This window comes from Tiliqua scincoides, chromosome 1, assembly GCF_035046505.1.
Source record: "Tiliqua scincoides isolate rTilSci1 chromosome 1, rTilSci1.hap2, whole genome shotgun sequence".
NCBI classification, from domain to species: Eukaryota; Metazoa; Chordata; class Lepidosauria; order Squamata; family Scincidae; genus Tiliqua; species Tiliqua scincoides.
Genome location: NC_089821.1, coordinates 249454387 through 249469681, shown reverse-complemented (window position 1 = coordinate 249469681; position 15295 = coordinate 249454387). Strand labels below are relative to the sequence as shown.

Here is a 15295-nt window from a genome sequence, read left to right as displayed (position 1 = left end):
TATTCAAGGGTGGTGGTTGGGGTCCTGGAACACTGTCTGGAGATGGTGGGGATCTGGATGAGGGCTAGCAATCTGAAATTAAATCCGGATAAGACAGAATTTCCTAGTTCGGAAATTTTTGATGCAGGTGCTGGAGTATCATTTTGAATGGGGTTGCACTCCCCCTGAAGGAGCAGGTTTGCAGCTAGCGGGTCTACCTGGACTTACAGCTGCTCCTGGATTTCCAGGTGGTGGTGGTTGTGGCCAGGGGGGGCCTTTGCTCCGCTTTGCCTGGTGCACCAGCTACAGCCGTACTTGGATCATGCAGACCTGGACACAGTGATCCATGCCACGGTGACACTGAAGTTAGATTACTGTAACGTGCTCTATGTGGGGCTACTCTTGAAGACAGTTTGGAAACTGCAATTAGTACAGAATGTGGCAGCCCATGTATTTACTGGAGGTAGGCTGCTTGACTCAGGTCACTTCTCCAGTGGCTACACAGGCTGACCATTTGTTTTCAGGTCCAATTCAAGGTGCTGGTTTCGACCTTTAAAGCCCTATACTGCTCAGGGCCAGGATATCTTAAAGACCACCTACTTCCATACAGTCTGGCTCATCCCCTTAGGTCATCAGAGAAGGCCCTTTTACAATGCCACTTCTCAAGTAGCTATGTGGGACGGCCGCAAGAAAAAAGGCCTTCTCAGTAGTGGTACCAACACTATGGAATTCTCTCCCTCTTGATTTATGAACTGCTCCCTCCCTTGAAACTTTCTGGTGAGGCCTGAGACATTTCTTTTTTAGACAAGCCTTCTTAGTTCTTGGCCTTTTCAACATCTTTTAACATCTGGTTCACAGGCTGGGGGCTTTTATAAAATTGCTGCTGTTGCTCTTTTTAGTGTCTGATTGCTGTTTTTAAGATTTTGGGGGGGGGAGTGTTTTCAACCCGTTTTGTGTTTTTAATTGTGCTCATGTTTTTTGTATTCTTTTATTTATTGTTGTAAGCCACCTTGGGTCCCTTCGGGGAGAAAGGCAGGATATAAATGTAGTAAATAAACTAGTGGGCAGGGGAACCTTCCTTATGAGGAAACATTTGAGGATCTTCAGTATGGAAAGAAAGCACCTCTGAGACACATGTAATTATGCATGGGATGGATAGGGTGGATAAAAAGAAATTCTTTCCCTCTCACACAAAACCAGAACCAGAAGACATTCACTAAAATTGATTGTCAGGAGAGTCAGAACAGGCAAAAGGAATTTTTTTTACCCAGCATGTAATTACTATGTGGAACGAAGGTCATGGGATCTTGTGATGGCACCTGGCCTAGATCCCTTTAAAAAGGGACTGGAAAGATTTAGGGAAGAAAAGTACACACAAGTTACAAGCCATGAGAACTACATGCAACTTCCAGGTTTTAGAGGAAGCATCTCCATAAATAACAGGTGCAAGGTAGTGACAAAAGGACACAGATATCTTGTTGTCTAGTGTCCTTCCAGAGCCATCTGGTGGGCCACTGTGAGATGCAGGAAGTTGGTTAGATGGGTCCTCGGTCTGATGCATCAAGATTCTTCTTATGTTCTTACAAGCAGAGGAGAGGTACACAGAGAAACCAACTTCACCTATAAAGCAGAAGAAGCCTGTAGGCAGCCACAGCATGCGGGAAGAGCAACAATCTCACCTAGGATCAGGAGCTAATCTTATCTGGGAGAGAATTTCAACTCAACCCCAAATATGGCAATAATTCCTTTTGACTTTTTAGACCACAAAGACCTACCCAAGCAAAAGGTGTCCCAACCAATAGACTTTATTACCTAAGTAGGCCTTCCCATAAAAATAAATCAGAACAGACAATTGAACCAGAGAGCAAAGACCAGAGCAGAGAGTATATCCAAAGCATTTAAAAAAAAACATGCAGTGGACTAAAAATTAAAGCCGAGTGTCTTAGATATGCTTAATTTTTCATTCAAGGGAGAACATTAAGCCAAATGGATTTATACACTTACTGGATCAACCTGCCATATAATAACAGTTGTATCCTTTGATCCTGTTGCTAGTTTAGTGCCATCATTTGAGAATTTACAAAACCACACTTCGTTACAGTGTTCTGTAAGTATCTGTTGAGTATAACATGGGAACTGTTTCCTGAAAAATAAAAATATAGAAATAGTTAGTATAATATTGAACTAGTACAGATATCTGAAGTGTGTGTGGACATTTAACAGATTTATAAACCACTAGTACTCAAAGCAGTGTAAAGCACAGAAACATAACATTCAAAAGAAAATCTGAATAAAAGACATTAAAATAAAATCATTACAAATTAAACAATGATAGAAGAGGAGATTAAAATGTAACAATAGATATAATATTACATAAAAGCAGCAACCAGAGTCAAAAAAGGGGGCCCTAGGAGGTTCCTCCTTCTTCAAAGGCCAAGTGAAATAAATAGGTTTTTAAATCCCAGAAGAAGTTATATAATGAGAGGGCTGTCCTCAAGTCTTCTGGTAATTGATTCCAAAGATGTGGTGCTACAACAGAGAAGTCTCTGCACCTTACTGCCACCTCCTTGGCTTCAGATGGTGGTAGTATCCTAAGAAAGGCCCTCTCTAATGACACAGGCCAACACACATTTTGCTTCCTTAAACGTTACACCAATTCCTGGGTATATTTGGGGTGCTGATTCAAAAAATGGCATCCGTTTTGCCCTATCACGTCTAGTTTTGGAGACACGGCATAGCCTCTTTAGTGAATGGTTCAAGCGGCTTCCTCATGAGGAAGCTTACACCATGGCTTCCTCATGAGGAAGTTGCTTGAACCATTCACCAATGAGGCTATACTATATCTCCCAAACTAGACATGATAGGGCAAAATGGATGCCATTTGTGGAATCCGCACCCATTTTTGGAATCGGAATTTCCAGTTTTGGAAATTCATATCAAAACACCATAAAGTTTGGGAAAAACTTTTCTGACCCTCAATTTTGTAGGCCTGTGCGATCATAGGAGAAGAGTAGAATTATATGGGGGAAGGCAGTCCTTGTGGTACCCTGTCCTATGCCATACAGGGCTTTAAAGGTCATCACCAACATCTTGAATTGGGTTCAGAAAGGAATGGGCAGCCAATGAAGCCATTGGAGCAATGGCATGGCAGACACAGAATGCTGAGCCCCGATGACAAACAGAGCCACTCCATTCTGCATTGACTTCAACTTCTGAACTGTTTTCAAGGACATTCTCAACAAGCCTTGCTGAGTGAGAATCAGCATGGCTTCTGTAAGGGTAAGTCTTATCTCACAGACCTTTTAGAATTCTTTGAAAAGGTCAAAAGGCATGTGGATGTGGGAGAGTCCGTGGATATTTTATATCTGGACTTTCAGTAGGCATTTAACACGATCCCTCACCAAAGGCTACTGAAAAAACTCCATAGTCAGGGAATTAGTGGGCAGGTCCTCTCATGGATTGGGAGCTGGTTGAAGACCAGGAAAAAGAAAGTGGGTGTCAATGGGCAATTTTCACAATGGAGAGAGGTGAAAAACAGTGTGCCCCAAGGATCTGTCCTGGGACTGGTGCTTTTCCACCTGTTCATAAATGACCTGGAGAAAGGGTCATGCAGCAAGGTGGCTAAGTTTGCAGACGACATCAAACTTCTCCGAGTGGTAAAGACCAGAAGCAATTGTTAAGGACTGCAGAAGGATTTCTCCAAACTGGCAGAATGGGCAAAATGGCAGGTGTATTTCAGTTTAAAGTAAGTGTAAAGTAACTTCACACATAAGCTAATGGGTTCTGAGCTGTCTGTGAGAGATCAGGAGAGAGATCTTGGGGTGCTGGTGGACGGCTCAATGAAACTGTCAACCCAATGTGTGGGGGCAAAGAAGGTTAATTCTATGCTTGGTATCGCTGGAAAAGGTATTGAGAATAAGACAATATGGTTTGCTATTATAAAGCTGTTGCACGAATCGATGGCAAGGCCACACCTGGAGTACTGCATCTAGTTCTGGTCACCACATCTCAAAAAGGATATTGTGGAAATGGAAAAGGTGCAAATGAGAGAAACCAAAATTATTACTGGGCTGGGGCACCTGCCTTATGAGGAAAGGATACAGCATTTGGGGCTCTTCAGTCTAGAAAAAAGGCGCCTGTGGGGGGCCATGTTTGTGACATACAAAATTATGCAGGGGATGGATAGAGAGATTTTCTTTTCCCCTTTCATACAATACCTGAACTAGGGAACATCCACTAAAGTTGAGTGTTGGGAGAGTTAGGACAAAAGAAAATATTTCTTTACTCAGTTTGTAGTTGGTCTGTGGAACACTTTGCCACAGGATGTGGTGATGGCATCTGGCATAGATGCCTTTAAAAGGGGGTTGGACAAATTTCTGGTTACAAACCATGATGTGTAATGCGCAACCTCCTGATTTTAGAAGTGGGCTACTTCAGAATGTCAGACGCAAGTTCAGGCACCAGGATGCAGGTCTCTTGTTGTCGTGTGTGCTCCCTGGGGCATTTGGTGGGCCACTATGAGATACAGGAAGCTGGACTAGATGGGCCTATAGCCTGATCCAGCAGGGTTGCTCTTATGACATTAGTAACAGTACTATCATGCAAGTAAACCACAGCTGCAATACAAGGACATCTGCAAGAGGGATCTGAAGGCCTTAGGAGTGGACCTCAACAGGTGGGAAACCCTGGCCTCTGAGCGGCCCACTTGGAGGCAGGCTGTGCAGCATGGCCTTTCCCAGTTTGAAGAGACACTTGGCCAACAGTCTGAGGCAAAGAAGGAAGGCCCATAGCCAGGGAGACAGACCAGGGACACACTGCACTTGCTCCCAGTGTGGAAGGGATTGTCACTCCCAAACTGGCCTTTTCAGCCACACTAGACGCTGTTCCAGAACCACCATTCAGAGCGCGATACCATAGTCTTTCGAGACTGAAGGTTGCCAACTACTATCATGCAAGTCATTATTATTAATTTCAGTTATTATAATTACTTTCAAAACATAGGGATATACTGCTCAATTTCAACTCAAACAACATACAACTTCCTCACAAGAGAATAACAATAGTTTAAGGTAATCTTACCTACTGCAAACATGGTCTATGAGTAGCGATACAGAGTCTAGATTATTATCTAGTTTGGTATTGTGGTAGAGGCACCGGTCTCGTTGTAGCTCCACGGCCTGACGCAGTAGATTCTGCAGACGTCTTGGGGGGAGCATCACTGATGGTGGTAGGTACGCTTCAATAAATTAAAATCATTAAAATCATTAACACAAAAAGTTTTCTGCAAAACATAAGAAATCTACTGTTCTCTTGCTGGACTGGATCAGATCTAAATTTAAGCTAACAATTATCAATAACTAGAGAATTAATACAATCATTTTATACTGCAATTAACTCATCTTTTGTTTTCGCACAAAACAGTACAAGACTAATGCTAATACAAATATTAAGGAAAGGGTATAACTACCCTGAGGAACAAGCAAAGACAAAAAACCATGGTACTTCACTAGGAGCAAGTGATATGGTGGCAAAAGATAGCTAACAACAGAACTTGAGTTTTACTTAAGTAATGTACTTTAAGCAATGTAAATCTTCATTATCCAGAATTAAAAGGTCATCATTACTGCCAACAGTACTCACACCACGCTGAATGTATTTCTTTAGAGGAGCAGTCTTCCAACCTTTTTCATGCCGTGCAAGTATGAGACTGGGGACCCACCACCAATCTCACCTCTCTCCCAGAACCGGACTCACCCACACCACATACTTTGTTTCCCCTGACCTCTTGTGCCTTCACAACAACCCTGAGCAGGGCTGGCCTTAGGAGCTGCAGGGCAAGACAGCATGAAGAGGCTGTGCAGGATTATATCAAGAATTCAATTTTGATAAGGCAGAATCCTTATTGGATTCAATCCAAGCACTCTCTTGCACAGGCTTTGGAAAGTTGTCAGGACCCCAAAATGAGGCCTTCCAACCCCATTGGGGTTCCAACTCACAGGATGAACACTGCTTTAGAGTGAAAGGTACTGAAGATTTGGACAGAGGTTTTAGCAAACAATACACACAAACTAGGGTTTTCTTACTTTGGAGCTTATCTAAAAGTTTAGATCTGGAAGCTGTTCCTTTCCCTTCCCACTCTGCTTTAGCACGCAGGTCTTCTGCATGACTACACATCAGATATCTGTTTGTGCATTGAAAAGAGAAATATGGATTAAATACTTTTATTTTTTTTTAATGACAAGCTCTTCTAACTGTAACAACATTTGTCCAATTTCCATTCAATCTTTTCTGGTACAGGAAAGGGAAAAGAAATAAGCAAATGTATTTATAATAAAAACTTTTGAAGTTCTGTGTAAATAACTTTTAAAAACCGTCAAGTTTTAGCTTCTATTATCCCTGTTAAATAAAGCTCAAATGCATTAATTGTTCAGGAACGAGGCAGATATGATTAGCGTATGTGATATTTCTCAAGAATACAGGTCCAGACAGATTATCCACGGATTCGGAACCCACACTTTAACCACAGGTTCCAAATCTGCAGGTTCAGCTGGGCCTGGTTCCTCTTAACACAACTGGAGCTGCACTCTGGTTGCATCCAGAGGGTGTTCTAAAGCCTCCCAGACCATCAGAAGGCCTTGGAAGGTAAAAAAAACAAACAAACAAACAAAAAAAACCACAAAATTTTTGGCCAAAAACCAGAAGTTGCAATTTTTGGCCTTCCAGAGGCTTAGAAGACTTTCTGTGGGGTCAGGGAGGCTTCCCCAGCCCTCAGAAGACCCTCCAGATGCTCTGGTCGCTTTCAAAGGATTCCAGGGTGCCTGACTCTGCATATTTCATTATTGGAACGGAACTCCTGCGGATGCAGAGGCATTATATAATCGGTGGGGAGTCAACAGCTGAGATCATAAAAATTCAAGGGCATATACCAAAATTGCTTTTAAAAATAATTTAATTTGGATACAAGTGTATCAAAGTGTGAATATTCCCAAATTGCAAATTTCCATTCTGATCAGTAACTGAGCAGTTCAAATCCTCTGTATTTGAGAATCGCCTTGAGTATTTAAATCAAGTATTTAGCCACTTTGAGTCCCTTCGGGGAGAAAGGCGGGGTAAAAATAAAGTTGTTAATAATAATAATAATATTATAATTTGATAAATACCATTTTCCTGAATCCATAAGACACATGAAGATAGTGGAGGCCAGTGCACATAATCTATTAATAGATTTGATTTAAATTGCAAAGTTCCATGGAAACAATAAAAATATTTTACTATCATTCATTTAAATTTAAGACTAATGTGAACACTTTGATAGAATGCAAAAAAAAGATTATGCTTTATCTGCTTCTGCAATGGAGATTTCCCATAACTCCAGCAGGAGAATGGTTGAGCCGAGAGAAGTACAGCACACCTGAGCTAAGCATCGCAAAGATGCATTAGTACATTAGGAAGTTTATTATAAAATTTCATACTGAGACTTAAAATCTATGAAAGTCCTTCAAAAATGTTTCTTCTGATTTCAAATTAAGGCACTTACCCACTGAGGATGTGAATGCGTTCTGTGTTGTATTTCAATGGTGTCAACTCACAACGTAGAACTTGAAGTGCCTCCAAAACCTTACCATCCTCCAGATATTCTAGATACTTTTGCTGCAGCAGCAAAAACTTCATCCTCTGACATGATAGAAAGCAGCAGGTCAGGTGGGGGGAAAGGGCTGACTGAAATTTCAGAAAATATTTGAGCCTAAACAAGAGTGTATACACCATTCCACTTTGCCCTTCAGAAAGATAAACATGCATGCTTTTATGATGCAGAAACATGTTCAATAGTTTTTCAGCATTAACAAGACTTAAGATACTCTTACTAGAAGTCAAGAAAAAAATATACATTGGGGAAACCCAAAATTATCCTCTCAAATTTCTTCCAATTTCCATTATGGAGTAGTCATATTCAATAATAAATTATCAAGCTTGGGGTGGAAGCTTTGCAATCACACATAGTATTTTAAAAGAAGTATTCTAGATACAGTGACAACACTGAATACCAGAGGAGAAGGATCAACCCATAAATTAGATTTACATGGCCCAGAAACTAGATTTACACAGACCTCTTAAGCATGTAATATGTCTAAGCAGATGCTGTAATCTTGTTTTGCAACACTACAGGAACAGGCTTAACTTGAAGTATTCATTTTGCAAATTGTTCTTCAAGGAAAGCAAAGAATATCAGCTTTCTCCATTTCGAGCTCACTTAGCAGTAGTGCTTAAAGGGAAACAAATTAACCTGGGCTATCAGTGACAATGTGACCTTCATACATTTTGATCCCTAGAACTCCCATCAATAGCCATGACCAAATATAAACACATTCAGGGATACAAATATGGGGGGAAGGGAAAGAAGAATATTTGGCACAGAGTATTGAAAGCTCAAGTGGCAGCAATGTGTTATTATTAACACCACCATAACTGTACATGGTGTTATAGAGAAACATGCCAAAAGAAAATAAGTCTATGCTCCGAGGCGCTTACAGAGGAAACAACACAGATGGTGTTATGGATCATTTCAGATTTTTGATTGTGTTACATATGTGTGACGACCAAAGAAAATAACTAAAGACAGGCCGAGAGCTTTTGACATGGTTGAGATTGAGAATTTTCACCTTTAAGCAAGGGGTAAGGCTCCAAGAATGCAAATTGGCCTTGTTTGGCCTTTGCAGCAAACTTCATACATTTTCTGGTCATCAACTGTAACATATCACCATGGCACCAAAACTGACCAGAGAAAGAGAGGATAAGGATAAGTAAGCAATGGAACCAGAGAAGGGAGGGATTCAGTTGAGGGCAGTGCTTCAGCTGAAGAGGGACCTCTCCTGTGCTTGGTTCAGCATGGCTTAGGTGCCACTTAGCCATACCCTTAGCCAAGCTACCTAGTGGTATGTTTGGGAAGGTCATAGCTCAGCAGGAGGAGCATGCTGTTCATGTGCTGCTAGTTCAGGACGTATAAAGTTCCTGAGTATCATTAGCTGAGAGTCCTCTTTCTCTGTCTTGGAGAGCTACTGCCAGTCCAAACAACTGTACTGGGCTAAGTAGGATGCACCAGCAGAAGTTGGTGTAGCATAATGGCTAAGAGACCAGGCTATGAATTGGGACTTCCCCAGTTTGAGTCTTGCCTGTTATTCATTCTCATTAGGTAACCCAAGGCAAGTCATTCTCTCTCTCTAAAAATATTATTATGGGATAATAATGTTTGTGCACCTTACAGGGCAATTATAGAGACTTTGTCAAGGTAATCAACATCCATGCTGAGGCTCCCAGGATGGTTGCGGCTCAGGACTTCATGGCCACCATGGCAACCATGGGTCTGTCTCAGAGAATATCTGTCCCAACACATGATGCGGGACATATGCTGGACCTGGTTTTTACTGCTGGGCAGGTTGATGGTGATCTGGGTGTGGAGGAGATTAAGATCACTCCTTTGTCATGGACAGATCATTTCCTGGTGAGATTTAGGCTCATCGCAGCCTCTTGCCTCCACAGCGGCAGGGGGCCGCATTGTATGATCTGCCTCGGAGGTTGATGGATCCGGATGGATTCCTGAGGGCTCTGGGGGACTTCCCTGTTGCCAGAGCTGGCGACTCACCTGGAGCCCTGGCTGATCTCTGGAACTGGGAGATGACCAGGGCCGTAGATGAGATTGCTCCTGAGCAGCCTCTGCCCAACCGCAGAGTAAAAGCAGCTCCTTGGTTTTCTGGGGAGCTGCGAACAATGAAGCGGCAGTGCAGACATCTAGAGCGACGTTGGCGAAAGACTTGTGCTGCATCTGACCGCAAAGAGGCCAGTCCATCTAAGAGCCTATTCTAGGGCAGTGGCGGCAGCGAAAAGCATATTTTTCTGCCGCCATCACATCTATGGAGAACCATCCGGCTGAGCTCTTCCGTGTGTGGTTCATGGCCTACTCCATCTCGCCCCCACTACTGATGGGGAGGAGCACATGGAAGCTTGCTGTGATGCATTTGCTAAGCACTTCACAGACAAAGTTGATCAGATCCGGCATGACTTGGATGCCACATTAGCAGTACCTAATGATGTCCCTGGGGCATCTGTCTATCCTATCTTGTGGAATTCTTTCCAGCTTGTGGAACCTGAGGATGTGGATAGGATTCTCTGGAGTGTGAGACCATCTTTTTGCCCCCTCGACCCTTGTCCGGCATGGCTAATTAGATCCGCCGGGGGGGGGGGCTGGCCAAGTGGACAGGGAGGGTGGTGAATTCTTCTCTGAGGGAGGGAGTACTACCACCGACCTTGAAGCAGGAGGTGGTTCGCCCCCTCCTGAAGAAACCCTCCCTGGATCCTACCTACTTCCGGCCAGTCTCTAATACTCCATTTCTGGGCAAGGTGACTGAGCGGGTGGTGGCATCTCAGCTCCAGAGGGTCTTGGATGAAGCTGATTATCTGGATCCTTTTCAGTCTGGCTTCAGGCTGGGGTTTGGGACAGAGACTGCCTTGGTTGCCTTGGTGGATGACCTGTTCTGGGGAATGGACAGGGGGAGTACATTCCTGTTAGTCCTGCTGGACCTCTCAGCGGCCTTCGACACCATTGACCATGGTGTTCTTCTGGGTCGGTTGGCTGAGTTGGGGCTTGGAGGCACTGTCCTGCAGTGGTTCAGCTCCTTCCTGGCTGACAGATCCCAGAAGGTGGTGCTGGGAGATGCTTGTTAGGCATCCTGGCCTCTTAGCTGTGGGGTGCCACAAGGCTCCGTTCTGTCCCCCATGCTGTTCATACATGAAGCCGCTGGGAGAGGTCATCTGGAGGTTCGGGGTAGGGTGCCACCAATATGCTGATGACACCTAGCTCTTTCTCTCCTTTCCTCCTGATTCCAAGGAGGCAGTCAAAGTTCTGGACCACTGTCTGGAGGCTGTTGGGAGCTGCCCTGAATGGGGTTGCACTCCCTCTGAAGGAGCAGGTTCGCAGCTTGGGGGTGATCCTGGACCCGCAGCTGCTCCTGGATTCCCAGGGGAGCCTTTGCTCAGCCAGGCCAGAAGAGCCTTTGCTCAGCTTCAGCTGATTCACCAGCTGCGACCATACCTGAGTTGTTCAGACCTGTCCACAGTGACCCATGCCCTAGTGACGTCCAGATCAGGCTACTGCAACGCGCTCTACATGGGGCTTCCTCTGAAGACGGTCTGGAAACTGCAATTAGTGCAGAACACAGCTGCCCATGTGGTTGCTGGGGCTCGTTGGTTTGACTCAGTTGGGCCGCTGCTTTGGCAGCTATGCTGGCTGCCAGTTCGTTTCCAAGCTGAATTCAAAGTGCTAGTTTTGACATTTTAAAGCCCTACATGGCTCGGGTCCAGGGTGTTTGAGGGACCGCCACCTTCCATACAATCTGACCCATCCTCTTAGGTCATCAGAATGTGCCTTCTGAATGTGCCGTCACCAGTGGAGGTAAAGGGAATGGGGGCAAGAAAGAGGGCCTTCTCGGTGGTGGCTCCCTGTTTGTGGAACTCCCTTCCCCTAGAGCTGAGAACAGCTCCCTCTCTCTAGAGTCCTTTTCTTCTTTTTTTGGGGGGGGGGGATCCAATCTTTCGTTTTTGTTGTTTTTAAATGTTTGATTTTTATACTTTTTCATGGTTTTTATATTTCACTTGTTGGCTGCCTTGAGTGCTCTTTTCTGGAGTGGAAAGGCAGGGTATAAATTCTGCAAATAAAATAAATAAGGCAGCCAGAGATGACAGTTAAACTGGACGGACATCAAAACTATCCAAAGAAGGCGGAAGAGATAACATCAGATGGACATCATATAAGAAAATGTGATTCAAGGAGTACAAGAACAAGAGCAAGCAAAAAGGGTAAAATAGAAACATTTTCGGGGGGGGGGGGGTTGATCAGAGATAACTGTCCAAAAGCATGAGCAACACATGTACTTGGAACTCCTGCCTCAAAGACTGAGGTACGTCAGAGTTGACAACTCAGGACACGTGTGTAAGTATGATTAGACAGGGATGAAATTACCAATTAAAATGGGAACTAATTGGCAAATAGAATTCATTCTATACCTTTGTGATAAAAATACAGGGTCTTGTGACCTTGTCACAGGAGATTCATGTAGCTCTTTCATTGTCAGTGTTCTCCTATTGTCTAACAATTTACTCTGATAGGGCTTTAACTGCATTGGTTGTGCTGCTTTGCTCTGGTAGTATTTTTACATATTGTTCTGTTGCTTTAAAAAATGTGTGTGTGAAAATTGCTTTCAGACGCCCTATACTGAACAGGATATCATTATATTAAAAAACAAAAAGGGGATAACTACATACATCTGTAGGTTTTGCTTCTATTGAGAATTTCTGAATGCACTCTTTTTAAATTATCAGAATCATCTAATTTTTTGTTGCTCATTTTTTGTTTCTGTAAGTACACCACAACAGATATTACAACATGAGGGGTTACAAGCTTGTGTTAGAATAAAATCATTCTATGATTTTATAAAAGTCATAAAAATCAAGAAGCAAACCAACTGTCTAGAAATCTAATATAAAACAAAAGGAAGAGTGCAATTTGCTAATGCTCCACACACACACACACACCCCACAATGCCACCAGTTGAATCCCAACTGGCCACCAAAAATAAAGCTAAGACAGTAACTTCATTTTGACTTCAAATCTGCCAAGAATCCTAATACCATCCAATTATAAATATCCTTATATTTAAGCAAAGCTAGCTACTATTATACTTGCTGTGGTGGCATATATAATGGTCAGGATCAGCCTTTCAGTCCACATTTTTGTTACACTGGAGCTCTTGATGATGACATTGCAACATTTTAAGTAAGTGTTTTTAAGGTTACATTAAAAAAAAGAACAAGGTAACGTCATCTTACATATTTGGTTTGTCCTCCATACACACCAAATCAATTCATGTGCCTGTTACGTTAAAAATGAACAACCCTATTATTTGCTTAAATTGTAAGTTTATCCTCCAGTTTTGAAGGAAAAAATCACTTTTCTCTGAAACCTTAGTATCCAGACTCTGCATCAATGGCAGCTAAGGTTTTTGGAATTAGTGGGACTGCATTTTAACACACCTCTTCCTTATTCATACCAGGACTTGTCTAGGCATTATCAGGAAAGGTACCTTTAGATGTTCATGGCACTACTCCTCCCCTAAGAAACACTAATTGTTTTCTACATGTGACAGGGCATGAGCATTAATTCCAGACAATGTTCAGCCCCAGCATCTTTCACTTAGTAATTAAAAAGGGCAGGAGGTCTGGTCTAGAGGGTAGAGCCTCCATTTGCCTGAAGATAACATCCGAAGGTCGCCAGCATCGTGCGACCTTGAAGCAGCTGAAAAGCTTAGCCGAGCCATTCCATCTGCTCTGAGCGTGGGAGGATGGAGGCCAGAATGTGCGGCCAGATCAAGAAAGAAACACCTGAATGTTGTGGTTTCTTGAAAGATAGAAACCTTCTTTCAAATTGTAAAAATCCCTACAGGGATTTAAAAATTGCCTGCCTATGTAAACTGCCTGCCTATTCAACACAGACTTTGAATAAAGTCTAAGGAGAAATCTGAGGACCAAGAAAGGCGGCATAGAAATACCTGTATTATTATTATTATTATTATTATTATTATTATTATTAAAAAGCCATAATATAATAATAATAATAATATACAGTATTTATATACCGCCTTTCTTGGTCTTTATTCAAGACTTTATTCAAGGCGGTTTACATAGGCAGGCTTATTAAATCCACGCAGGGATTTTTACAAATTGAAAGAAGGTTCTCTCTTTCAAGAACGACCACATTCGAGCTGTTACACTCCGATCTGGTTTAACATTCTGGCTGGTTTAACCACATGACTAGTTCTTGAATCCAGGCTTTTTTAGGGGCAACTGAGGATGCAATCCTAACCCCTTATGTCAGTACTTTCCAGCACTGGCATAGCAGTGCCAATTGGGATACGTGCTGAATCCTGCAGTTGGATGTCACTCACGGAGGCCTCCTCAAAGCAAGGGAATGTTTGTTCCCTTACCTCAGAGCTGCATTGCCCTTAAGTCAATGCTGAAAAGCACTGACATAAAGGGTTAGGATTGTACCCTAAAGCTCTTAAAATGCAAAGGAACACTAGCTTCTGCCCATATCTGTTTCGTCCTTTGTTTTTTTTATACACCCACCTGATCAAGCTTCTCATAAACCAAACCACTTCTTTCCTTAAAATTGGAAGAAGGCATTACTCCAGGTATATAGATAGAGAAGGGTTTACCAGGTCTACAGTATTAAAGAACCTATTTTCAATGCCATGGTTATCATGAATAACCTCTGACCATGTGCATAATTCTTCTCACAGTTTAGTAATCATAACCACCTCTGCAAGTCTGTGATCAAGGAGAATCTGTTCCCAATTGGGGTGGGGGGAGTTCAGTGTGACATTCAAACACGTTCATAAAGAGCCCATTTCTAATGCACCCGCTCCTAATAATTTAAGACAGTGGTTCTCAAACTGGTGAGTCGCGACCCAACAGTTTGTGTAAAGGTTCCTCCATTCCTTTAAGGGATGGGGGAAGGGGAGAGGCAGGGAAGCAAACCTCCGGATCGTGTCCCTATGGGGAGGGCGAAGGGAGGATCCTTTCACTTTTAAGTAGGTAGGGCTGCTGGAGGTTGCAGGAGGTGCGGCAAGCCCTGTGCAGCCCCTCACAGCACTTCCCAAAGCTTGGAACATTCAATAAAAGCGGGCACAAAGCACCTCCTATAAAACAGAAGTGCTTTGTACTTGCTTTTACTGTAGACTGCTTCTATGACATTATTTGTCTTTGCAGAAGGGGGAGGAGCTAACAGACAGCAAAGGTTCTAATTATAAAGCTTAGTCTGAGAGAAAATTTAGACAAATTATGTGTCTGGCAGGTGAAATTAAATTCAATTGTATTTTAAAATAAATTATGAACACACAAATTAAAGTCAATATAGTCATAATCTCTTAATATCAAATCTATGATCATCTATCAAATGTGCCAAGTAAGAGTCAGCTGTTTAAGGAAAAGATCAAATCACAGACAAAAATGTGAATTCTGAGATCAAATGTAGTATATGTTATTTTATATACTAATTTTCAACCAAAAAAAGCACAAAAAAGAAATTAGCTACATAAAATAAATGAAAAAAATGGTCTTCTGCCTCAAGAATGTAACAATCTAAAGAGATTAAACAATAGGGCATGTATATAGTGTTTATGAATATTTGGACTGCTGATTAGAATTGTACATTTAACCAATAAAATTATTTTGATGAGCTAAACATTACTACCTAAAAAAAAAAATC

At 42.5% G+C, this 15295-nt stretch overlaps 1 protein-coding gene across 1 annotated transcript in view; it reads right to left on the bottom strand.

Annotated features, from left to right (window-relative positions):
• Positions 1–15295, bottom strand: part of WDR26 (WD repeat domain 26) — a 56326-nt gene that overhangs the window by 23824 nt on the left and 17207 nt on the right. Inside the window, exons 4-7 of the mRNA XM_066618704.1 lie at positions 7517–7653; positions 6063–6160; positions 5059–5215; positions 1984–2122 (exon numbers count right to left, since the gene is read on the bottom strand). Coding sequence (XP_066474801.1) covers positions 1984–2122; positions 5059–5215; positions 6063–6160; positions 7517–7653 — 531 coding nt within the window. The remainder of the gene's footprint in view (positions 1–1983; positions 2123–5058; positions 5216–6062; positions 6161–7516; positions 7654–15295) is intronic.